General features: G+C 41.6%; 1 protein-coding gene across 6 annotated transcripts; it reads right to left on the reverse strand.

Annotated features, from left to right (window-relative positions):
• Positions 1 to 969: 969 nt before the first annotated feature.
• On the reverse strand, positions 970 to 25,450 carry dclk1b (doublecortin-like kinase 1b). 6 transcript variants are annotated; one of them, XM_085370851.1, is made up of 16 exons: positions 25,090 to 25,450; positions 24,504 to 24,850; positions 8,357 to 8,456; positions 6,955 to 7,065; positions 6,770 to 6,864; positions 5,896 to 5,983; positions 5,460 to 5,629; positions 5,016 to 5,135; positions 4,623 to 4,769; positions 3,954 to 4,087; positions 3,117 to 3,194; positions 2,893 to 2,989; positions 2,706 to 2,786; positions 2,495 to 2,608; positions 1,719 to 1,789; positions 1,113 to 1,170 (listed from the first exon to the last, which is right to left on the reverse strand). In XM_085370851.1, exons 1-16 carry the CDS (start codon positions 25,448 to 25,450, stop codon positions 1,113 to 1,115), a joined length of 2,172 nt encoding a protein of 723 aa, XP_085226977.1. The 6 variants fall into 6 exon arrangements, with proteins under 6 accessions (XP_085226976.1, XP_085226975.1, XP_085226974.1 ...); XM_085370853.1 differs by having other exon boundaries at positions 5,902 to 5,983; positions 6,949 to 7,065; XM_085370850.1 differs by lacking the exon at positions 1,719 to 1,789 and having other exon boundaries at positions 970 to 1,170.
• Between the last annotated feature and the right edge of the window lie 1,443 nt (positions 25,451 to 26,893).

A 26,893-nucleotide genomic window follows, 5' to 3' on the forward strand; every position in this document is an offset into this window, starting at 1 on the left:
GTCTGAAGTCCTTTCAAATAACGTGTCAATGGTTTATGCACCACAAAGTCAAGTGCTACAGCACGCTAACTGTTTGCCTTACAGTACAACAGAAGGTTGGCCGATACTGTTAATATTAACAAGCTGAAATCAGATATGTACCGATCATTTACTGAATGTAATTTAATATTTAAAGGCTAAGGTTTCGGTTTCAAAAAGCTTTACTTCCTGTAGGATACAATATTAACCAGCAGAGGGCTCCAAAGTACTACAATGAACCAGTCCTTGCCGCTTGATAGGGCCTAAACAGCTTGTTGGCTTTTTGGAGGGGAAGGGGAAACAACATGCATCTCGTGATTTTCTGTAATTTATAGAATTATCACAGAAGCCTACACAAAATAAAAGCTTTAAAAAAAAAAAAAAATCAGCATTCAATGTTAGTGGATGTCTTTGTTGGAAAATTCTTAAGAGAGTTGTTCAGGCTCAACAATGCAGATTTGCAGCTTACATTTAGGGGAAATAGAAAAATACTGAAACCTGACTACTGATGTTTGTTTTCATAGCTCTGAAGTCCAAGAGCCAGCTAAAGTCTGTGCAGAGGAGAGCCCAACCTCTGGAAGTTAGCCAATTAGGACAGAGTGAGCTCATCCTTGAAGAGACGTTAGCAAATACAGCCTGTTACAAATCGAGGTTTTAATGGGTGAACTGAGAGCCTGCATTATTAGAATATTTTGAACTTTAAATGATACAAAGATGTGCCATTTGAACTTGGGCATAAAAATATAAACCTCCAGATTCAGACTAGACTTCTCTCTTAAATGCATTCAAGAATTGAAATAAAGGTAACATGACATTTTGGGGGTCGGGGGGTAAAACAGGTAAGGGTAATTATTCAGTCTGTGAAAGCTCAAGTCAACAGACTAGACCCATCAAACCCTCTGCCTCTTTTTTCACAGAGGAATGGATGGCACTGTCACTCCAGGAAGGCTTTTAGAATGGAGAAGTGGGTGAACGGACAGTGTCAGCCGAACTTGGAGAATAGTCTTCGGACTCTGAAGTGACCTCAGCAGGGGAAAGGCCACGGTTTGCGCTGTGGGAGGGGCTGGCACGGATACCATGAGGGAGGTGGGCCTTTACATCCTGGTGGCGTCTTCGTCGGAAAACTTGCTTCTCTTTATCAAGTGGCGTGGTCTGAGAGAGGGTGACACAGCAGCAATTGTTAGCGTATCTAGAGAGCCAGATTAATGAGGATTGGCATCCACTCACTGAGGCATGAGGTACATTTTAGATGAGCCAGTGTCATCATGCACTTGTATGTGAAAAGCTGCATTTCCCTTGCAAGTTTTTCCTCTATGTGAAAAAAAATGACTTCATCTTCTCTAAGGCAAGAAGAGGCAATAAGATCCACCACTTTATGTTGCCAACACTTCTAGAAAGAAAAAAAATGTTTTTATCTTGGAAAATAAAAGTAGCACAGTTTATAAAAACAAAAAAAAAAAAACAAAACTCTCAAACAACCTTTTTAAATGCAAAATAAGTCGATGGCAAGGAAAACTGTGCAGCTACCTGCTACAGCCCAAATGAGATGATGTAAGGTGATAAAGTGAAGGATATGATGAGGCATGAAAAGGGATCCACTGATGGGCAATATGTCAAACCCTTGGGAGATGGGAAATGGAGACTGCCAGCACTTTGCCATGAAAGCACTCACTTTATTTAAGCACTATGCTGTGTCATACCTTATCCAGTACAAAGGATGCTGGTAGCGGTCCAAAGACCCTGACTTCTTGATGGTTAAGTCCTGGTCCAGCTGAGCAGAGAGAGATGAGCGCAACTCAGAGGATCACTATGAACTCAAAGCATCACTTACCGGATTAGGAACACATCTCTACACTCCTGTTATTATTATTATTGATAAGATACTCGCAGATAGAAGTCATGTCACTAAACTGAAAATGGTTTCAAAATAAAAGACTGTATACAGGAAATGTAGAGCAATGCAGATCCTCCTTAATAACAATGCTCACTTCGAAAACAAGTTATTTATCTTTCAAATCCAGCTTGTATTTGCAAATATTTCAAATTAAAATATCATCTCCTAAAACCTCGTAATGGTCAACTATGTTACTTCTAAGCTTTTCTAACAAGAGTGCTGACAGTCCAGCTAAAAGTAGGATGAGAGGGCAGAGCAAACAAAGGAAAATCTAGCAGTAAGATGCAGATGGATGAAGTGATGACTGACAGAAAAAAGCAGGGAGGTTGCAGATTTAAAAACATCAGAGGACAATCGTTTACCTGTTTTACAAAAGCAGCAATTTTAGTTCCAACTTAAAATGACATCCAAGGCATAAAAATAAAAAGCTTCTGCATGTGTGAGTTGTATGAGGCACATTATGGCTCAAAGCTGAAAAGTCCTTCATTGCCAAAGCATGCTAATAAGCAGAAAGCCCAAATGTAATCTACCGTTGCACACCGACATGCAGTGTCAGTGTGGAGAGTGCAGAGCAGTGCTTACTGTGATCACGGACACTCCAGCTGTAGTGCTGTTGACCTTCACTCTGGTGTTAAAGTGCTTCCTGATCTTCCCAGCCACTGGCAGCTGGTGTTCTTTCTTTGACACACCATCATCCTGATAAATATAAAGAGCCATACTTCAGCAACTCTACTTTTCTCAACGTCACTGGTATCGATGCAGATTCTGGTGAAAGGACTGACGACATACTTACATTGACCCACGAGTGATCAAGGACTTGTACAGCTGTATATCTTTTATCCTCTGCTACCTGCAGCATCCCAGTGATCAGAGCCTAAACAGAGATTTGTTAGCCACAAAAATTCATAATAACATACTGAGGGTGTCTGGGGTGTTTCACATGGCTCGTGAGCACAGCAGGACCACTTTCAGATACAAACCTTGGCTGAGTCTGACACATTGTCCCAGTGTGGTGCAGGAAATTCAAGCTGGCCCCTCAAAATCTGTTCAAAAAGCGCCTCCTGATCTTCACCACTCCTGTATACAGTTAAATTATAAAGCTAAGTTGCTCTATAGGCACTATTAGTCTACATGCGACACCTTAAAAATGTATGGAAATAATGTGTAACGCTTAAAGTAAACCTCCAAATACAGGAGCACATACCCACGGAAGGGAGGGAATCCACACAGCAGTATGTAAGTGATGACACCTGCTGCCCAAATGTCAACCTTTAGTCCATATCTATAATATGAATATGAACACAACACATAAAGGACACTTGACGCAGAAAAACAACACTCTTGCATCTTGATGCATGCTCAATCATCCAGGTAAGTAAATCTCCAAAAGTTGATTCTGTTCATCTGGACGTAGCGTTTTCAGTGGGAGAAACGTTTCATCACTCATCCAAGTGACTTCTTCAGTCTCAGCAGACTGCAGGTTTCCCCAATCTTATAAACAGTACATTTGCATAACTAGCACCACTGAAGGAACAATGGGCTGGGAGACCAGTTCCTTCATCATAATTATGCAAATTCTCATGACCATTGATCAACAACCACTGATCAAAGACCACTGATCAATGGCCATGAGTACCATTCACAGAGAGTTGGGGAATGGCTGCAATCACAGCATTGTAAGATGGTGAAAGATGTACCCTTAGGCCCCCTCCTCGATTCAGAGATGGTCTTTCCCTTTTCACATAAATGGCTTCCTTGACTCCGCGCTCAAACCAGCGTCCCTCCCTGTCCAGGATGTTTACATCCTCATCATTGAAATCGAGGAGGGGGTCTAAGGGTACATCTTTTGCCATCTTACAATGCTGCAATTGCAGCCATTCCCCAACTCCCTATGAATGGTACTAACTGAATGGTACTCACTGAAAACGCTACGTCCAGATGAACAGAATCAACTTTTGGAGAACACTCTTGCATTTTTTTTTTATGGTCTTGATAATGGTGCTGCAGATGACTGGACTGGATAATGTAATTACTGATTTACCCCATTTCAGCAACAATCTCTGGTGCTACATAGGTGGGTGTGCCACACACAGTATAAAGGGGCCCGTTGACAACAGTAGCCAAGCCAAAGTCTCCTAACTTCAGAGATTTACTCCCATCATTGTGCTCATATACCTGGACAAGATACAGAAAAGGGACAGTGGGATATACTGGATGAAAAGGTCACCAATAGTCAATCTGATTAGTAAAACTTTGATTTCATTATTGAGCCATTTTTCTTTTTTTTATTAGTGCAGTAATTTCAGGCAAAATTAACTACAAAAAAATTCCATTGACTGCAAACACGGATGGTCTGCACAGAAAACTGACTTTTGGTTTGATCGTGAAATGAATCTTATTCAACAAGCAGTAATACTAAAAAAGTGAATGTGTAGTTTTAAGACCAACAATAATTTTTGGTCTAGAGAAGAAATTTGAGTATATTTGATCATCGTTAAATTACCAAAGAACTGTCTAATTTAATTAACTTATTTACCTATGCACCATTTATTATTGGTAGTTTTAAATCCAAGCTCTTATGTATATATATATGTACAGATTCTGAGGAAAAAACAATGACACGGAAACGGGGCTAATAGGGAAAGTGGATATTTTACAATGCAAAGCGATTCCCCACCCATACAGATGCTCTGTGCAGAGTCGTACTTACCAACAGATTTTCTGGTTTTATGTCCCTGTGGACAATATTGAGACTGTGCAGGTACTTGATAGCACTTGCCAGGTTGAACAGCATAGAACTGGCATCGCGCTCAGTGTATTTGTTAGAAGATGTAATGGCATCAAAGAGATCACCCCCCTGGAGAAAGAGTGTTTGAAATGTGAAAGAGGCCCAGTTGCTAAATTTATAACAGTCTGACGCAGATAAATGGTTGATAAAATTTTCTTTTTAACTGAAGTAAATTAATTCAACTATAAACCAGTCTATGACAGCAAAAAGAATGCATTACATATTAAATGTTTTTGATAACTTATTTGAATTTTATCTTGTGACATCGAAGGTTTCAATTTCTTCGTTTAAAAAATAAAAATAAAAAATCAGTACCTTAACTAACTCCATTACAAGATAGAGCTCGTTTTGTGTGTCCATTTCCTCAATCAAAAGAACTATGTTGGGATGTTTAACACGCCGAAGGATTGATACTTCACTCTGTATCATGTGCTCCTGGGTGACAAAGAAAACAATCTGTACACTGTAGCCAGAATCCTTTACACACAATATATGAGATTTGTTTTGTAATTTTAGAGAAGTAATAGAAAACAGTTTTCAAAAGAGAACTCTAAACTAGGATCATTTGATGCTGTGATTTAAACAAAAAAGAAAACAAAACCAACCAGAACCAAATATTTTTGCTTCCAGCATTATAGCAACCCCTGCTCACCAATGACTTAAAAAAAAATGACTCAGCAACAGTTGAACTTCAACTTTATGAACATTGGAAATTTGATGGTGTAAAAGCTGAATTCAGCAGGTGCAGAGCAGGCTCACCTTTCCCCTGCACTTATCTTTGCTGATGATCTTGAGCGCATACTCCCTTCCAGTGGATCTCTCCACACACTCTCGGACCACAGCAAAGTTTCCATCCCCTAAAGTCCTTCCCACTTTGTACCTCTCTGCTATGGAGGCAGGGATTGAAGAGTACTCATCCATTGGCTCAGCTGTGAAAAAAATAAAATGAAATAAAATACACTCTATAATAGGTAAAGCATTATATAGTAGTTTAAATGTTGTTTGCAAACTGTTTTTTGTTTGTTTGTTTAAAATTAGTTTATGTCTTGTGTCGTCTTGATGCATGCTCAATCATCCAGGTAAGTAAATCTCCAAAAGTTGATTCTGTTCATCTGGACGTAGCGTTTTGTGGGAGAAACGTTTCTCCAGATGAACAGAATCAACTTTTGGAGATTTGTCTTGTGTCCTTTCTGACCTTCGCTGCTCGGCCCATCGCCTTCATCCATTGAGCTGCATACTTTGGTAGACGCCAAGGAGAGTGAAGAACCACTGTGTTGAGATCCCTGAAAAAGAAGAGACAGCTATGGAGTGAGAATAAAAAGAAACAAATTTCAGAAGGGGAGCAAAGCTTATAAAAATGTGATTACAGCCAGATTACACAAAGCTTGTTTGTTCCACTCTGCTAGCCTTGAGCATGTAGATAGCAATGAACCAAGCATGGTGAAACCTTACAGAAATCATTGTACCAGCACAAAGACTACCAAGTGATTCTACACAGACAGAAAATGACATGCAAAAACTTCACGACAGTAACAATAGCTACCTGAGCCAGAATTATGAATAAGTGACACCAGTATCACTGATACCTGGATTTTAAATGAGAAATGAGAGACTGTGCACTCTCCTGATCCATGATCAGATATGTCAGAATCGCTGCTGCTTCAGTGAAGATTATGTTTCATTCACAAATTGCTGAAAAGTTGCTAGTTAGCCAGCAGCATTGATTACATGGGCTTTTAATTCACTAGCGTGTTTGTTTAATCTCTTAATTGCTTCATTGTGACAAGGGTTCCCTGAGTTCATGTCAGAGTTTTCTCCACAGGGTTTAAGCTCACTTAAGCATTTTGGATTTTTTCCCCATTTCACTGATAAATCTTTATGATTCAAACGCTGACTCACACATTTTTTGGAACTACAAGGATGGTGATAAACTTCTGTTCCATGTCAGTGCAAAACCTGTTGAAGCACTTAAAGTTCTGTCTAATTAAATGAAAAACTTCTTAAAATTCTTCAATCTTGGCACAACACAAATCATTACTTCATTATTTCATTTTTGTTTTTTTTTTTACCTGTCGTCTTCTGAGGCTAGCTGGACTGGTTGGAGAGGGGCTTGGAGACTTTCCAGAACGAGGTGTGGACAGCTGACTGCCTGCAGTGCCATTAGCTTTTAGGATAAGATAAAGATTAAATACTGTAGCATAAACCAAGTTCACAAGACGTGAACGACAGATCACATGCACACTCTTACCTGAACCGGCAGATGAGGGAGACTTGCTCCTGCGGGGCATTCCACCACTTCTTGGGGAAGAGCGACCATGTACTGAGGGCAGCCGCCCATATGATGCAGACTTTGTTACCCTGCATTCTGAAAAGAAATAAAACAAGCAAAATAAAAGGTGTGGACTGTTCCAGCATCATTATGGCAGAGTAATAAATGATCAGCTTTATGTGTGGCATACTGACCTTTTGTCTTTCTTTCGGCTTCTCTGGCATTATTAAATGCTAAATGGACTGGTTCTTATATTGTGTTTTTCTACTGAGTACGCAAAGTACTTTACACAATGTGTTGCGTTCACCTATTCACACAATCACTTTTTCTATGCTTAAGTGCTTTCTATCTACCACTGACACTCTGGATGCATCAGAGAGCATCTTGGGGTTACGATCTGAGCTACAACTGTTCTCTTTTTTTTTTTTTTTTTTCTTTCTTTTTTTGGGCCTATCAGTATAAACCAAGTAATGACATCAACTGCCTACCAACAAGCACACACTGTAACTAATGTAGATCTCATTTATATCATTATCATACAATTTGAAACAAAGAAAGATTTTATGACCAAATGAACAGAGATTATTGGTCTGTGGCTGGATGAGTACAAGACACCATACACCACTTTGATTCGGGTGCATGAGGGTTGGAGGAGGGGTGCTAATTTATCTGATGAGCTGGTGAACCTTTTTGTGCTGAGGATAGGACGATACTCTCAAACCAACTGCAAGTCTTTGGAAGATACTTTCTGTAAACAGTGGTACAGAAAGACATCCACAGCATGTGCCAAAATCTTTATGCGGGACAAAGATTCACTACATCAGTCCAGTAAGCACAGGTTTTGGAGCAGTGTACAGCATACTACCATCCAGAAAATATATATACATTTTTTTCTTCCCCCAAAAAAAGCTTTGCCTATTTTAGCAAGCCAATTCTTCGTGGTTTGTAGGGAAGAGTCCATGCTGCAGACTGTCCTGCTTGAAGTCTAGATATGTTACATGTTAAAATATTTTACGCATAATTAAGCATAATTAAATGAAAAATATCAGGCAGGAGACTTCAAACTGTGAAGCAGCTGAAGTTTTATCTGAACAAGAAAAATGTGAAATCCTCCTTCAGAGCTAGAGAAAGAGGTGATGCAATAGAGTGGTGGGCATGCTCATGATCCACATTTATTTAGTTTCTTTCTTTCATTCAAAGCACATTTCACAAAAATATAGTTTTTTTCCTCATTTGAAAATCATTTAATCATCATCATCATCATCATCATATTTAGTATTACTATTAAATATAGGGTTCACATGTTTTTTAAATGACTGCACAGCAACTTAAGGTGAACAACATATAAAACACGGGAAATTGGTGCAAGCCTCATAACTACACTTACCACTTTCATCCAAGTTGAAGTCGTCTTGATAGCGGAACTTTTCGGGACCACAAGCAATGAATATATCATCTTCCCCAAAAAAGTCCTGAAGGGAGGTGACCTGAGAAAAATAATGTCTGTCAGCTTTAGTTCAATAAGTCTGAAATGCATTCACTCTCAACTGATACTATACATAATCTGGAAATAAGATGATGTGTTAACATCTTGAAATATTGTATACATACTATAACAGACAAAGCATTTTTTTCAGACAAAGACATGCAAATCAAGTAAAAATGAGTATATTACTGTTTCTTCTGCTTGTTTTTTTTTTCAAACTGAGGCAAATGAGATTCAATGCGTCAGTGTACGATATCATAGCAACATGACACAATGCTAAGTGAAGGATTCAACATATTGAACAAAAATGTCATAAAAATTCAGGTTGCACAGTGGTTGGCACTACAGTCTCACAGCAAAAGGTATGTAGGTCTGAACCCTGGCAACATGCAGTTAGCATGCAGTTAGCATGTATTGAGCTTTAATTTCAAGAATTTCAAGATTTCCTGGTAAAAAGGTCTCTTCAATAAATAATTCACATTTCAATATGTGTCACATTTGTGCAAAGAATATAGCAGTTTGTTTACAGCAAATGGTGTATAATGGCTTTTAAACTTTAATAGGATTTATAACATTTGGATAATCATGTTAAATGGAGTATATAAAACATGTGCTAGTAAAGAAAGAACTTTATTGATCACAATGCTGGATTTAAGGATGCCAGGCTTGAATAAATGCTTATTGTGATCTAAGCACAAATAAAAAAAATTAATGGTACAGCATGTATAGCATATAAATAAAAGAATTAACCTCTTTCTACTCTTGTGACAGCCCAGCTGCACTTTAATGTCTTCAGGGTAACCATTAAGAAAAGAAAAGCTCCTTTTAAACCTGTTAGATTTTATTCAGTGGAGACCACGACAATGGTGTCTGTCTTCCATTAAATCGTCATCTCTAGTGGGCGATTAAGTTAATTGCCCTCTGTTACTGCAGATTATATTTTGTAAAATCACGTTAGAAAATGTTTAACAGTAGCTATTTATTCAGAGATCCAATCGCAACAACACACAGTGGTCAGGCTGTTTCTGAAAAAGCAGCATTTCCACAATGTACTTTACTTAGTTTAAACTTTGGATAAAATAACATAGTAACCAAGTAACCATCACTGTAAAAACAACAGAAGTGTAAATTATAATCATTTCTGCTTTTCTATAAACAAGAACTGTATGGCTAGGTGGGTGCTGGTGTTTGCATTTATAGAAAAGTCTATCTTAATGGTTATATAGCAGTCTCATGAATAAATAAAGATAGACACAGATGACTCTTCGGCTAATAAGAGTGTGCAAGAGAAAGTAGAGCTTCAGTTTTAATTTCCTCTCCATAAGGTTCAGCCTTTAATCCTTATTGTTTAACTGACCTATAGTATTATAGATATCAGTTAGAATACAAAGGCATGCTTTCCACAACATCACATATATTGTTAAGAACTGCATGTTTGCCACTGTGATCACCTCTAGGATTCTCCTGCTATCCCTCTCCAATGTGCCTATTGGACTGGGGTTAGCTGGATGACCCACGCTTACACATGGTGTGGTCATCGATGAAAGCTCCCTCCTTCCTGCAGCCTGTCTGACAGGCTCATTGGGTTTGTTTATTTTGGTTTAAAAACACACCCATCCATAAATGCTTTCCACTACTAACTTTCTACACTTGCATACACAAACACACATTCTGCTACGTTGTTTATGATTTTATGCATATATTCTTCTTTGTTGTTGTCTCCCATTCTTTTTCAACCTATAAACTGAACTGTGACCTTGATGACCAAGGAAATGGCTCTCTTATGTACACAAGAAAACTGACAGCAACAAATGACACAAAAAACAAGACACTGACTTGCAACAGTAAATCTAACTTTATATTAAATTACAACTTCCAAAAAAAAAAAAACAACCCTAAATGGGATCAGAAAGCAATTATATTGCATTCCTTTTTTTTTTTTTTGCAAAATCCAGCACACCCTTTTTCTTTTCTTTAAAAATTCAAACCCACACATGACAGACTGTAACAAGCCAAGATGATGGGGAAACACACTTTAGTCAACAAAATATGCATAACCATAATTTGGATATGATTTCAAGTAGTCCAGTGAGGAACAAGTTCAACATATACAGATTGAGTTTTCGAATGCAAAACAAAATGTGCCAAATGTTGGTATCCATTAATCAAGAACGATAAGCTTATCAGGAGCCTAAAAAGATTTTAGAGGCGAGATAGACTGTTTGCTTTAGTATATTAACACCACTACTGAATTACCTTATCACATCATGTTATCACCTTTTTTCTGATGGATCAATATTCTGGTCTCCACTGCACTGATCTTAGATCACAATAATATTAAAAAAAAAACAAAAAAACAGAACAGTCAGGCTGGCTATACCAGTAACCTTTAAAACATTCAAAGGTCATTCAGTCAAGAATTGTTAAAAGGAATATCAGACACATGGGGCTGAGGAGAGGGGTTGCTAAATAAGAACCTTTTCTCTGCATCACTGATGTCCCCTACCCCCAATTCTACCCCCTCCTCCTCCTAAAAGGAAATCCCACAGGGAGGAGCTGCACAGCAGTTACCAAGGAGACCAGACAAAAATCACAGCTTAGTTTAAGACAATGAGAAGGCTACTTTGACACCCACTGTCAGATCCTATCTGGAGCTCTTAATGGTGCAAACTGCAGATAACACAAAAGCAGCATAGCCTCATTTAGAGAGAATGACGAAGCATATTGTTAGGATGTTGTTAAGAATTCAAATTTCCACCTTGTTAATCCCAATCTCTCTCTGTGAATTGTCTTGGAATCAAAAACATTGAAAAGGTTAAAGGTAAATTATTATTATTCTTATTATTCTTATTATGAGATAGTGGAGTCTGAATGTTTAAAAATATGATACCTACCAAGGGCTAAAAACCTTTTACAGATCCAATTAATGATATATGCACTCTCAATAATAACAGCAGTGTTCACATATACATACACAATATACATATACAAAAGATTTATAACGTTATAAAAGAACATGAAAAAAATATGTTGATCAATGATTTCGCTACGCCTAAAAGTTACCTCTTATTTCAGAGTTCTGTAGTTCCACCAAAGTACTTTGAATTTAGAATTCTCAAGCTTGTGATGAAGCCAAATAACAGAGGCAACTGTGAATGTGATGCTTCATATTGATTATTTTTGCCTTCAGGCTCTGTGACACAGCAACTCCATTAAACCTACCATTCGCATAGAAAGCGCACGCATACTTTTCACAATTCAGGAGCATCCTAGGGAAGTATTGATTTCCAGGGTTTTATCTATGATTTCCGCAAGTGCTGCACCTGACATCCATTCCAGAAATAAATAACAATGGATATATGCATGCTATAGAAGCCTATTGATTTAAGCCATAGAAAAGATCACATAAAGGAACACAATTGTGTAACACAAAGCATGCACAGGTGGAGCTTCCCAGGACACTAAAGCTTCTTCTGAAGTGTGAGAGTGAAAGCAGGAGCCAGTCATCTAGCATGCCAGAAAGAAACATGACTCATCTTTACCTCCACTTGGCAAATGGTTCTTGTTCTATTTTGCATGAGCTTCCTTTATATGCAGTCTGTTGTACAAATGCCCAAATCAGTTCTGCTGCAGAAACAGCAGCGACTTAACAGGGGCTGCTCCAAAAACATTGAAGGAAACTAAGTTTCTACACTTAGCTCTTAGAAGTGTTTCAAAACCAAAAAACACCCCCAAAAACATTTATAATAACCAGCCAAGATAATAACCACGCCCTGCAAATATTTTTGGTATAATGAGAGCATGCAAAAAAGTCTATATAATAACGGACAGATGATCAATATTATCACCTAAACTTTTAAAATATTCAAGAATAGTTTCACTGCAACATCACACACAAGTTACTGTAAAGATTTTCTTTACACAGCTCAGGATGTTCACATGCTGTAAAGCTTCTTTTGAATTCCACACCAGAAAATTCCACCGAGTGCAACGGGTAGGTTGAAGGGATAATGCAATGACGAAGTTCATCCAGCATGTAATCCATCACAATTGAGCACAGTTTGTATGAAGATCCATTAGGTGATCACTGTGTGCAGGTTTCACTAAAATCTGACCAATACTTGAGGAGGAATAGCGAGTTTTAACTGTGGCTGGACAGCTGCCTCGCTATGGCATGAGGTCATCAGTCCTTTGGCTGGATGAGCTAAAAATCATATCTACCAAATGAAGTGGCACATGAAGGCACTTCTTTGTACAGCCAGACTACAGAAAGTGGGAGGAAAGTGAGGCACTCTTCCATTTTGTTCATCTTTTTGCACATCGAATTTGAGAAGGCTGCAGAGCAACTAAAACCATTTAGTCATTTTATTTATTGAATCAATAAACAAAGTGAGATTTTCCTAAGACAGTGAGATGAGAGTTACAGCCAGGATCCATAGAGCAGACGTGACATTTGTGGTATGAGTAGAAACCAAAGAGATTAATTGTGGGCAAATCCAGACCAGAAAACGGCAGAGTCAAAGTCAACTTAAAGGAATGAATTAGAAAAACATTATGTTAGCTTCAGCTCTCTTGTACACAGAGCACCATAAATTCCAACCACATCCACTGTGTATCTGATTGGCAAAGCATGAATGGACCATTTAATCACATCCTCTCATACATAACTTTAGAAAGGAGGCGTAAGCCTCTGCTTTCATGCACTGATGTGAAGCTAGACTATCCTCGGGTGGCTGTTGACATCTATTTGAACAAGAAGTGTTGACTTTAGCATGAAGAGAACTTAGCACTGTGCATAATACAGTTATAGTGCGGAGCCACATCCATTTGAGCAGGGATGGGAACATCATGATCGAGTCCCCTCAGACCTACTCAGTCTTAGAAATACTCTTTGCTCCATCTGACGAATAATATCAGGGGTCATAACAGGCCATGTCCCTATAGATAAGTCCCACTGTGTTGGTCTTATCTGTGGAGCATGCATCTCTCCATCACTTTTCTCTGTGCATTACAGTGTCTTGGAGTGTCTTTATTGTGGCTAAGTCCTTACTGATTTTATTTTCTCTATGTATTTAGACACACATTGCATGGCAGTGCACCATTACAGAGTGACTCAGCAGTATGTAGGATCACCGGCGTCAAGCACAGCCACCCGCCAAGCTGATCCACAAATAGAACCATGAATCATGAGTCAAAGACAACTAAGGATAAAACAACAAATCACAGGAATGCCACTGCTAATTTACCAGCAGACCCAAAAAAGAAATGCATAACAATCAATTACAGCCGTTTAAATTTAATCTGTACTTAATTCTTACTGGAAAACAATGTATTTAAAAATAAATTGTCACATTTTTCTTTTCTTTTTTTTAAAACTGTCAGCAAAAGCCTGTCTAAGAACCCCTCCCCCCCAGAAAGCAGGTCATTTACCAAAAGGTTAAACACCCGTGAAAACAGGTCTCTTAATGCCAATGGGTGTTTGTTTGGCCATCTGGTGGCACAACAGGGCAAAAAGTCACAAAACCAGAGAAATGAAGGCACTACCAAGCACACAAGCAGCTTATTATTGGAGATACAGTTAACAAAATCCAGAAGCAGATACAAAAGGCAGTTAGAGACGGTGAGAGGACCATAAAAAATGAATCTGAATTTCCTACTTTTTCCATAGAGTGGGATTCTACTTTTAATTAATTGCAGTATCATTGTGCTTTTTGCTAAACAAATCTCTATTCCTAAAACAACAGAGGATATTCCGAAGGCAGATTTGTTTGTTAGTGTGAAAAACTCCAACTGTTCCTTCTACATACCATTACACAAAGGATGCTTTCCTGGGATTACACCTTAGCCATGTGCTCCATCTTGCCGCCGTGTGTAATAATAAGGCTGACAGACTGAGCACTGCATCTGTGAGCCTTTTCACAATACACCTACAGTCCTGACATCAGTACTGCACCGCTCTGCCGCAGAGGCTGTTCCTTAGCAACCAGCTCAGGAAACCATTTTACCATAGAGACCATCACAGCGGGGGAAAAAAAAAAAAGTCAGAGGGATACTAATACAGAGTGCCCTAACTATTTGTGCAATGTTTAGACAGTTCGTAGTGTAGGTGGTACTTGCATGCTGTCCAGCCATGTCAGCCCTACATATAAAACTGATAGTCACTTATGACTCCCATAATTTCCAAGCAAAGGTTAATATAATTAGTCTACATATACAGTGTAGTTATCAATGTATAAATAATAACAGTCCAGAGTGTAGCACCCCACCCGTGATACGGAGTCTAAATCCACTTACCTCAGTTTGGACCCCCTAGGCGGGGTGTTAGGTTCGTTACAGCCTAGATACCACAAAAAGGTTCTGGTATAGACAGGAATCAGGGAAACTATCAGTAAACCTTTGCCTGCAAGTTAGACTTAACCAGTAGTAAAAGAATCAACCCCAGACAACTCTTTAACACAAACCAAACGTTTACTGAATGTAAGGGCAGGAAAAAGTAATGTATAAAACACCCTTTTCTTAACTCAACTCAAATGATATCCAGCTTCATAAACAAATGAAACATGCTGTGTAAATGAAATATTTCCCTTTGAAATTATGTTAAACAACACAAATTATGTTATCACCTCTTGGTAAGTGACTCACGAATGTACACTCAAAAATATGCTATATAATCCACTAGATACACAATATTCACACATGGGCCCCACACACACTCACATTCACACTTGTTGCAGGCCTGTTTGCTGCTCACGCCGGACGATGGAGAAAAATCCTCTTCTCCCCAGTAAGAGCACGAAAGTCCAACTTACAGTTCAGTTGCTCGGTAGGTTTCCGTTCGCCAGTCCCAAACTAAATTCACTCTCCGCTCTCCCTGCGGACCGGATGCTGTCTCTGCTACAACGCGTTAGCCAGTCACTGTCCAGCTCTCCGACAGTCCATAGCGGCTGCCTCCGTGGCGCAGCCAGGCAGTCCGGGCTAGCCTTTAGCCTCGGCGGTCGTAGCTGGAAACACAGTTTTTTCACGGTGGTGCGACCATTGAACACAAAGTCACTTCCCCCACACTCTGTTGCGAAGCTCTCACACGGTTAGCTTTCTAGTCCGACACTCTTTTGTGCTAGGTAACTTCAGTAAAACTAGCTGAGTCTCTCACTTTGGTTCAGCTAACCTCGTGCATCTCTCCATGCCGTTCTCCTCTCTTCCTCCATTACAACAGATACACAGGTCCCGTTTCATGCTACCTTCACGGGCCTCCAGAAAATTAGAACTCTGAACAATACTTTAACTCTCTTCAGAGTTACATACCATAAAATAATACTTTATGATTAACATAACAGGTTCATTGCTCTAATTACCTGTATTTACCTTGTGACATATTACAGGGCAAATTACATTCAGAGTACAGTTAAATCACATAATATTAACTGTGAACACCTTATGTTACTGTGGCGTTTAAGTCCATGGGAATTACGAGTATCTACTCCCAAATTCCCATCCGGGCTACACCCTCCCCCTTCTAAATGCGTTTGATGCCCCTATCAAACCCCACAGATTTATAAACACAAAAATCTGTGCTTTGTTAGTCCAGCTCTAATTTAACACAGGAAGGGCATAGTGCTAGTGGGTGACACCATGAAGTCTGGCAAGTGTGATCTCGTGAATGTCTGTAAGTGCCACTTCCCACCAAAACCCCATGGCTCAAAACCACTACAGGGTGATCTGATGATTGCCCGAGTTCATCATAACTCAGTCTCACCACAGGCCTCTTTAGTCTCTGTGGGCGGCCCACTGGATGCTCCTCTCCTTCCAGCGACATCCCACTCTCTTCGGTTCCCTCCTCAGGGCCAGTCACTGTAACTGCCTCAGGGTCTAGCTGGAGAGCTGGAGGGTTATGATCATCTGAATTTCTTTCAATATCTGCCAAATCAGTGGTTGAACTCTCAAGATCCAACACATTTGGCTTTTGACCTTGGTCCCTCAGAAGCTGTTCTGACAGTGACAGAAGGTTTTCACAATCCATGTATGGGAATTGTGTCAGGCATGCATCTTCGGATTCCGACTCTGAAGAAGATATTGCATCTCCCTGATTGTCAACTGGTGTAGCCTTGGCGAGTCCCCTTTGGGATCGAGTGACAGGTCTATCAAACAACTCTGGTTCACTATCATTTGGAAGTCTCACTAGATACCCTATGGGTAATAAGTGGTTACGATGCACCGTTTTCTCCACCCCCCTTCCCTTCTCAGGTTTCACTCTGTATACTGGTAGACGGGGCATTTTGTCAAGCACAACATAGGGTGCAGTTCTCCACTTATTCTTCAACTTGTGCTTTCCAGAGACACCAAAATTCTTTAGCAACACCCGGTCTCCTGGTGCCAAGGTCTGTTCTTTCACATGCTTGTCATGTGCTTTCTTGTTTCTCTGATGACTTTTGTCAGCAGCCTCTGTCGCTAGGCGGTAAGCTTGTTGCAAATCAGCTTTCAGCTTAGCTACGTACTGGTGATGTGTCAGACTGCTGTGTGTCTGGTCGTTGGTTCCGAAACAGATGTCCACAGGCAGCCGGGCCTCCCTGCCAAACATAAGCAGGTAGGGTGAGTACCCAGTTGCTTCGTTCTGCGTACAATTGTACGCGTGTACCAAATGACTGATGGACTGATTCCACGCCTGTTTCTTCTTGGGATCCAAGGTTCCCAGCATGGAAAGTAACGTCCGGTTAAATCTCTCTGGCTGTGGATCTCCCTGGGGATGATAAGGCGTTGTCCGGGATTTCCGGATTCCCAACACTTTCAGAAGGTCGTGGATCAGCTTACTCTCGAAATCACGTCCCTGGTCGGAATGTATCCGGGTCGGAAGTCCATAATGCACAAAGTACCGCTCACAGAGAATCTTGGCTACTGTGGAGGCTTTCTGGTCTTTAGCTGGAAAAGCTTGTGCATATCTGGTAAAGTGATCAGTCACTACCAGAACGTTAGCATATCCCTGAGAGTCTGGCTCTAGGGATAGGAAATCAATACACACGAGATCTAGTGGCCCACTACTGGTGATCTGGTTCAATGGTGCAGCTCGTTGTGTGGGTGCCTTACGTGCAACACATCTCCCACAATTCCTGATGTACTGCTCAACTTCTGCACTCATCCTAGGCCAGTAGAATCGGTCTCGTATGAGCTCCACAGTCTTGTCCACCCCCAGGTGACCTGACTCATCATGAAGTGATCTAAGCACCATGGCAACATGCTCTCGGGGTAGTACAAGCTGATGGATTTCCTTTCCAGGTTGTCTCTGTACTTTCCTGTAGAGTACTCCATCAGTGATTGCCAACTTGTTTGCCTCTCTTTGAAGCAACATGGCTTCTGCATTGGAGTCTTTGTCGAAAGTAAAGGGAATCGCTCCATTCATAGATTTCTTTACAGGAGCGATCACTGGATCATTGTCTTGTGCTTTGATAAGCTCGGCCTTGCTTATCTGGGTCAAACACCCATAGTCAAGATGAGTGGGGAAAACAAAACACTCTGGGAGTGCCTCAGGGGAAACTCCTAACGATTCAGCAAAGCTGACTGCCCCCCCTCCTGCTGAATTTCTACAGGAGATCTGCTTACACAGAGCTTTGACACTGTCCAAGGGCAGAGTTTGCCAATCAGTGTCCTCTGTTGGTAAGGGGTTGCGCGATAACGCGTCAGCATCAATGTTGCTGCTCCCAGGTCGGTACTGGAGAGTGAAATCGTAAGTGGCAAGAGCAGCTAACCACCGATGCCCGGTGGCATTGAGCTTGGCAGTGGTGAGGATATATGTGAGGGGATTGTTATCCGTCCTCACAGTGAACTGTGCTCCATACAGGTAGTCGTGAAACTTGTCAACTACAGCCCACTTCAACGCCAAAAACTCAAGCTGGTGCACGGGGTAGTTTTTCTCTGATGAGCTAAGCTTTCGGCTAGCAAATGCAACTGGTCGCAGCCCTTCTGGGTGTTCTTGGTTGAGCACAGCACCCAACCCCTGAAGGCTAGCATCAATGTGCAACACATATGGCTTGGTTGGGTCTGCAAATGCTAGAACAGGTGCATTTGTAAGAGAATGTATAATGTTCTGGAAAGCTTCTGTACATGCAGCATCCCACCTGTCCCCAAACGGTTCATTTACGCGATGGTAGGTCTTTTCTGGGACTCTGACAGCTCGCTTTCCCTTCTGGGTTGGTGGGTAACCTTTACATAGTTCGGTTAACGGCTTGACAATGATGGAGTAGTCCTTTATGAAGCGACGATAATACCCACAGAACCCTAGGAAAGACTGCAGTGATGGGAGATCGGTGGGTTGCTTCCAGCGAGCTACCGCCTCAACTTTGCTTGGGTCAGTGGCAATCCCTTTCTCTGACACTATGTGTCCAACATATGTCACCTGTGGCCTGCAGAACTGACATTTGTCAATGGACAATTTTAGGCCAGTCTCTTCCAGTCTGTCAAGAACTTTGATTAGTCTCTGCTCATGTTCTTCCAAAGTTCTTCCGAACACGATCAAATCGTCAAGGTACACTATGACCTCAATCATGTGCATGTCTCCCACTGCTTTCTCCATTACTCTTTGAAAGGTCGCGGGAGCTCCGGTTATCCCCTGGGGCATCCTCTCAAATTGAAAGAATCCCAAAGGACATATGAAAGCGGTCTTCTCCTTGTCCTCTTCTGCCATGGGAATTTGGTAGTATCCACTACGCAAATCCAAGACAGAGAACCACCTGCTGCCAGACAAACAGTCCAACGCCTCGTCAATGCGAGGAACTGTGTATTGGTCAGGGACAGTTCTGCGATTCAGGGTCCGATAGTCCACACACATGCGCAACCGCCCCGTTTTCTTTCGTGCCAAGACGATGGGGGAAGCATAGGGACTCCTTGATTCTTTTATTATCCCCGCTGCCAAAAGTCCTTGCAGGTGGCGGCGTAAGTCATCCAGGTCAGCTGGGGCAACACGGCGGGACCGCTCTCGGAAGGGGGTATGGTCAGCTAGACGGATGTGATGTTGCACTCCTTTAGCCAAACCCACATCCCATTCCTCCGTCGAGAAAACTTTGCCTCTCTCTGCAAGTTTCTGACTAAGCCTCTGTTTCCATTCAGCTGGTATAGGAGAGTCCCCAAAATTAAACAGAGATGGGTCAAGCATAGTAGAAGCTTTTGTGTTTGGGCCGGGGACATCAGTCACTATGTCAGCTACATGCAGATGTGCAACCACAGTGCCCATGGGAATGGCAGTGTCTTTTAGTGACTGGTTGCGCATGAGCACCAGAAACTTGTCTCTATCAAGCATCTTGGAGAACAGTACGGTTGGCTGCACAAGCACACTCGGGGGAAGGGCATGTGAAGCTGCCCGTTCTGTGATGAGGATGCTGTCTCCAATAGTGTGGATGTCTTTGACTTTACAGACAGCTATACGTTCTTTCCCAGCTGGAATGACCAGTGGGCCAGGACCAGTCCACTTAACGTTAGCTACTGGACTGTCATCATCCTTGGCAGACTCAGACATAATAGTCGGTAGGTTCTGAGGCTGCTGAACATTCACTTTGGCAGAGCAAACATTCCCCACCCTCACTTTCTTTCCAGTTGCAGGAATGGGTCTGATTTTATGAACATTGGTGCCCAACAAGACAGGTATGGTATCTGAGCACCGAGGGTCTGGGCACACCAAAGCGAGGACTGGGATAGTCTCAACTTTCTCTCGTGTTTCTTCGGGGAATTCCAATTCAATTTGAATGTACCCCCTGTAAGGATAGCTGGTCTCTGATTCACTTAGTCCCCAAATATCTAGGCCCGTAACAGAGCGTAAAGGCACATGAGACAAGTGTTTTGAATACCAGCTGTCAAAAATGATGGTCACCTGAGAGCCACTGTCTAAGAGAGCGGTGCAAGGTACACCATCTACCTTCACACCGGCTGTGGAGGGTGGCCCTACCAGTCCTTCAGGGAAACTAGGCGTCCTGACATTGACAACACTCCGGTTAACACCTACATTGGTGGTGGTCGGTTCTTTGGCAGGACTGGGAGTTCTATTACTTTCTCCCTGTTTCCGTTGAGCATGAATGAATTTCTGTATCACTTTAGGGTGGTTTTCTGGAGCCTTACACTTGGTAGAGATGTGCCCATCCTCCCCGCAGCGATAACAGAAAAAGTGACTGGGATCTCTGAGTGCTCTTGCTCCCCGCTGAAGGTGCGTGGGAGAACCATGGTGCCTGGGTGAGGGCACCGCAACCCCTTTGCTGGGGTTGACTGACATGACAGAGATCTGTTTTCTTAGCCTCACCACTTCTTTCTTTAATGCTTGGAAGTTTTTGTCTTCTCCCAAGCCGTCTGCTTCCACATTCTCTGTGGATGCTGCCCCAGGTGAATGGACACCTGGCACCCCGGCAGCAGTGGTGAGATCACTGACTTGGGTTTTCAGACCTTGTATCTCAAGTCTGAGATTTTCCACGTGTGCCCCTGTGGGTACAGTAGCGCTTTTGACATGCACAACTTTATTGAGGTTAAGTCTGCGCCGAGAAGCTTCATGCTCCTCTTCAATGCGGACCTCATTTAACAGCTGCAGAAAGGTAGGGGGATTATCTTTTCGTTCCCTTAAACGCAAACTTAACAGCATCAGGTCAGACCCTGTTGCACCTTTAATGAGCTGATCAAGACGTGCTTTGTCTATTAGGGCAGGAGACAGACCTCCCCTTTTGACCACCTTGCTGAGAGATCTCTCCATTCTTCTCAGAAACTCAGAAAGTTTCTCCCCTCTGTGTTGACATAGCATTCGGAAGGCAAAATAGAGTTCCTCTCCTGTTTCTGGTGTGTCAAAAGTATTCTCAATTACATCAATGTATTCTTGAGGTGTTGCTTCAGGGTTATTAAATCGTACAGCCTGTAAAATCTCCAACGCGGGACCCTTTACACTTTCCATTATCCTGATTTTCTTCTCTCTGTCAGGCCGATCATATTCCTCTATCATCAGTCGAGCCTGTAGTATCCAGTTCTCCAACTGCTCCTCTCCTGGGGGTGTGGGAACAACCCCTGAGAAGGTGCGCAACCTCCTGTAGCTGCTATTGTCACTGGCAGGCTTAGAGGTATTTTGCAGAAGGTCACCAACAGCTCTGATGATTGCTTCAGGAGTGGAGGCCTGAAGTGTGGCGGCAGGTCCCAAATCAGTTTGAGATGCCTGCCAGTCATCTGCAACCAGCTGGTCAACTGAACCATCCTCCTCCTCTAAGTGGCCGATGATTCTCCAGAGTGAATTGCTGCCATCAGCTAGAATGTCCAGAGGAATGGCTTTAGTATTTACCTTTTCTCTGCATTCACACAGTACAGTCAAACACTTGCTCTGAGGATCATACATACGTCCTCTAACCTTCACACGTCCAAGAACTTTAATGGATTGCAGAGTTCTTTCTATGACTTCAATCTCTGTGTCCTCGGGAACATCTTTAAGTAGTATGGCATGCGAAGGGTTAAGGCCTTCTCCTTTACACCAGTGCCGTAACTGAGCCATTTCTTGGTGTTGAGTGTGTGAATCTTACTGTATGTGTATAGTGTAACACAATACCAAACACAAACTGATTTTGCTCTGCTGTAACCTACTATAACTTCAAATCACCCTCTCTTTAAAGGTTGTCTGGGTCACAAGTTAATACTAATTACTACCAGTCTTTATCCCAGCGGTGCCTCCATTTTATGTAGCACCCCACCCGTGATACGGAGTCTAAATCCACTTACCTCAGTTTGGACCCCCTAGGCGGGGTGTTAGGTTCGTTACAGCCTAGATACCACAAAAAGGTTCTGGTATAGACAGGAATCAGGGAAACTATCAGTAAACCTTTGCCTGCAAGTTAGACTTAACCAGTAGTAAAAGAATCAACCCCAGACAACTCTTTAACACAAACCAAACGTTTACTGAATGTAAGGGCAGGAAAAAGTAATGTATAAAACACCCTTTTCTTAACTCAACTCAAATGATATCCAGCTTCATAAACAAATGAAACATGCTGTGTAAATGAAATATTTCCCTTTGAAATTATGTTAAACAACACAAATTATGTTATCACCTCTTGGTAAGTGACTCACGAATGTACACTCAAAAATATGCTATATAATCCACTAGATACACAATATTCACACATGGGCCCCACACACACTCACATTCACACTTGTTGCAGGCCTGTTTGCTGCTCACGCCGGACGATGGAGAAAAATCCTCTTCTCCCCAGTAAGAGCACGAAAGTCCAACTTACAGTTCAGTTGCTCGGTAGGTTTCCGTTCGCCAGTCCCAAACTAAATTCACTCTCCGCTCTCCCTGCGGACCGGATGCTGTCTCTGCTACAACGCGTTAGCCAGTCACTGTCCAGCTCTCCGACAGTCCATAGCGGCTGCCTCCGTGGCGCAGCCAGGCAGTCCGGGCTAGCCTTTAGCCTCGGCGGTCGTAGCTGGAAACACAGTTTTTTCACGGTGGTGCGACCATTGAACACAAAGTCACTTCCCCCACACTCTGTTGCGAAGCTCTCACACGGTTAGCTTTCTAGTCCGACACTCTTTTGTGCTAGGTAACTTCAGTAAAACTAGCTGAGTCTCTCACTTTGGTTCAGCTAACCTCGTGCATCTCTCCATGCCGTTCTCCTCTCTTCCTCCATTACAACAGATACACAGGTCCCGTTTCATGCTACCTTCACGGGCCTCCAGAAAATTAGAACTCTGAACAATACTTTAACTCTCTTCAGAGTTACATACCATAAAATAATACTTTATGATTAACATAACAGGTTCATTGCTCTAATTACCTGTATTTACCTTGTGACATATTACAGGGCAAATTACATTCAGAGTACAGTTAAATCACATAATATTAACTGTGAACACCTTATGTTACTGTGGCGTTTAAGTCCATGGGAATTACGAGTATCTACTCCCAAATTCCCATCCGGGCTACAAGAGTATTTAGAGCATATAGTCGAAGCAAGAATACAAGAAGCTTTATAATTAAGTCTCAAGTCGCTGATCAGATTGCATGTTTTGTACAAACTCACTTACACTTAATAGTGTGTTACTGTTAGTAGGAATATGAGATGGAGTCCTAGAAACCTATTTCTCATAATACATTTTACACATATTCCCAGATGACTCTGAACCTGCTGGGCTCTCTTGTTGGGTAAGGAAGCAATTCTCAGGGACAAGACTGAAGAACAGACCACACAGCCTCTGATGTCAGATGCATAACTCCAAATCTTTTAAGCCTCCTGCAAATGTCTACCAAGTGCGGTTCATTGCAATGTTCTAAAATCAAACTTAAGATGTAACACAGCACCACAAATGGGAATTCAGCATGGCAACACCAGAATACCTGTCTCCAAAACCACTTACAAGGGCTGAGGAGGCATGATCCCATTTTACTTTGACTTCTCTTCTAAAGAAGCATCCTTCCACCCTTCCCACTTGTGACCAATTATATGTTTAAGTGGTGGAGAAGCTTAAGATAAAGCAATTGCACTCTTGTAGGTACCGGGCTCTTACTGCATGGTTGTTCTTCCTGCTTTGCCTTTGTCCGTGATTTTCAAATAAAAACATTTGGTGTTAAGAGCTTTAGTTTGAAATAGGGAAATGTGAAGGTAAATAACATCTCTTCTTTTAAACTTTTCAAATTTATTGTATCAAAAGCGCTGCTTGTTACATGAATGTGCACATAGCTTCACTAATGGCAAGCACAAACACACTTGTGTAAATACAAACAGAAGATCATCAGGCACTTATGTAACTTGTCCTGAATGGCACAGTTGTGAGACGTATACTTAATGCTTCCTCTGAGTAAGGACAGCACTGAAAGTCACTTCATACTTTAAACACCTTTAGCTGTAGTGACAAACGTGCTTACTGTGGGAAAATAAAATCCCATTATATTTGCAACTTTTTGGTGATGCCTGAGATTCCCAAAGTCACTACCTAATGCGAATGCTTTCCTATTTGAACCCCACTTGGAAATATGTTGTTGCTGGTACTAGAAGTCTTTGAAATGAACAAACCGATAACTCTGCAGAAACAACAATTTAACACCTACCGCCTTCCCATCAACGGTATAAAGCCTTTTGACGACTCCAGAGTCTAACTTGATGGCATCTGTGATGTCGGTCATGACTTGCTCAAAGGAGTGTGCAGTCTTCTTGTTGAGCAAGATCCGTACAGCCTTGCGAGGTTTTACTCCACTGCGGACAATTGTCACCAGTTTGGGCTTGATGAAGTCCTTGGTCTCCCTGGTTTCTGGAGATCCAGCCTTGCCACTACCAAGGGAAGAAGGGTCACGGACAGACACAGCAGTCTTAGGACCAACTGACCAGTTAGGATTTACATTCTTTGTGTAGTCCACCTTCTTGTATGGCTCTATAGACGCACAAACATAGCTCTCTCCTGGAGGAAAAAAACAACAACAAGACAACAGATTTTCTCAGCCCATTAGCAATGCTAACACAAACATAGCATATAAAAAAAAAGCATAGGTTGTGTCAGAGCAGAAGAATTTAAGGGTTTTTGTTTTTATCTCCTATTTTAGTGTCATTTCCATCATATTTTATTTTACTAGATAACTATTTTACTTAATAGAAGCCAAATCTAAGGCAGGCTTAAAACTGCTTAGAAACAATGCTCACCTTCCACCAGCTGGTCCATGCTGGTGATCCTTATTGACCCATCAATCGTGTATATGGTCCGTACTCCTTGGGGTAAGTTGACATTATCTGACAGACATCTTGTAAGGTCAGCCAAGAGTGCCTCAAGAGACCTAAATCTGTCCTGAGAAATGGCATACACAATCCCCTTGAAGTATCGGTCTCCATTGCGGTAGAAACGGATCTTCTTGGCCTTCTTTTCTGAGCTTAGTGCTTGCAGTGTCCTGGTTCTGTACAGGCTGCAGTGAGCGCTGTGAGTGGGACTGGGGAGCCCATTCCCTCTCGAGCCCCTTCGGGTGTATCTTTGAGCCTTGTCCCGCTCATCAAAGTGTTCCAGCTCCATGTCTGTGCTGTGCTATTATACTGAATAATATGAGGAAAGAACATGCTTGCAATCTGAATACCATTTTAACTTATAACATATTACACCAATTACGTTCCCTTTAAGTCTAGTGGCTTATACAACCTGCTTCAGCACTGGCACAAGCCTTGATGCTGCAACTGCTGCTCATACACACATTATGAAGTAGCATGTCACACCCATTTCATGTTCTCTGGAGTGTCTCAATTTAAATATATAAAATTCACATGCATTTACTGTGGATAATATATGGACAGTAACAGTCTCTTGTGGGATTCTGGCTAAAAGCTTATTGAAAGGTAAACCTTAAAAATACAAAAGGAAGGAAACGGTAATCAGCAGGATCTTCTAGTTTCTGTGCAATCTTACCTCTGAGGTGAAGACGGATGTAATCAAACGCTTCCAGGCGAAACGTGTCTCAGATCTTTTATTTATTGGATACCTTGTATGAACCATGCGTCCCTTTGTTGCCCTGTGATGGTGCTCTGCTTCCCTGCCGTGTGTCTACTCTGCTGTGTACTCACATGCAGATTGGAGGCAGGGCTGTAGCCGGTGTCCTCCACCCTCCCTTACTCCTCTTCCATTGCAGTGATTTACCGGACCGCTCTGCTGTCAGCCTTCCTCGTGCACGCTGCTGCCGGGGCGCGTTCTCGCACGTATTAATAAAATGCGCGTTCGTGTTGACCTGCTTTAGTAACACTATTAGGGATGATTAGAATCAAAAACTACTAATCCTCGTTAAGTTTTACCCGTTAGTTCGCAATAAAAAAAACCTAAGTTTTATTTTAACTTCCAGGTGTAGTTGGCCTGCAGGTTTATTTCACTAAAGTAACAATAAAATGGTGACTTTCCCAATTTAAGCTACCTTATGGTATATCTTACAGACATTTTTAAACAAAACGGCAAAAGAAATAACTTACTATTAGTGTTTCTTTAAGTAATTAACCAACCATTTGCACTGAATTAACAAAGAAAACTCGAATCAAACCGTAAGTTTAGATTCTAGCAAGTGTTTTAGCTCGTTTAAACGGTTACTATCGTTGAAAATAAGTAATAAAATTCACGCATGCGCTAACAACGTAGACAGCAGGTATGGCGGTAATAATGCACTGCAGTTGTGTGTAACGGGAGAAGCTTACACAGGTGTTGGTAATGTGAGAAATTAACAAGTTCATTTGGACCTGCTCCTGAAATGCGCCTGAGGGGCTGATTAATGTCGCCTTTAACAGGGAAACTAAAAGCACAACTTAAGAATGAGAAAAACGACCAACTAACGAGTAATTTGGTTTAAAAAAAAAAAATCATTAGTATATATTTATAGGCTGACAGCTTGTGTTAATAATACATTTTTGGACATCTTGGATTTATATTTGTCAGCATTTTTTTTTTTCTCAATTTAAACCTGATGCCAAGAATCACATTACT

This window comes from Diplotaxodon limnothrissa, linkage group LG14, assembly GCF_057381915.1.
Source record: "Diplotaxodon limnothrissa isolate DT_005_m linkage group LG14, D_limnothrissa_male_GT1.1, whole genome shotgun sequence".
Classification (NCBI taxonomy): domain Eukaryota; kingdom Metazoa; phylum Chordata; class Actinopteri; order Cichliformes; family Cichlidae; genus Diplotaxodon; species Diplotaxodon limnothrissa.

What these genes read in the sequence shown, in the direction of transcription:
- dclk1b (XM_085370847.1), bottom strand. Translation starts at nt 25,450, where the DNA reads ATGGAGCTGGAACACTTTGATGAGCGGGACAAGGCTCAAAGATACACC. An exon ending in CATGGACCAGCTGGTGGAAG is followed by an intron (nt 24,851 to 25,089) that starts GTGAGCATTGTT and finishes TTTTTCCTCCAG; the next exon opens with GAGAGAGCTATGTTTGTGCG. An exon ending in CTAGCCTCAGAAGACGACAG is followed by an intron (nt 5,984 to 6,769) that starts GTAAAAAAAAAA and finishes CTTCTTTTTCAG; the next exon opens with GGATCTCAACACAGTGGTTC.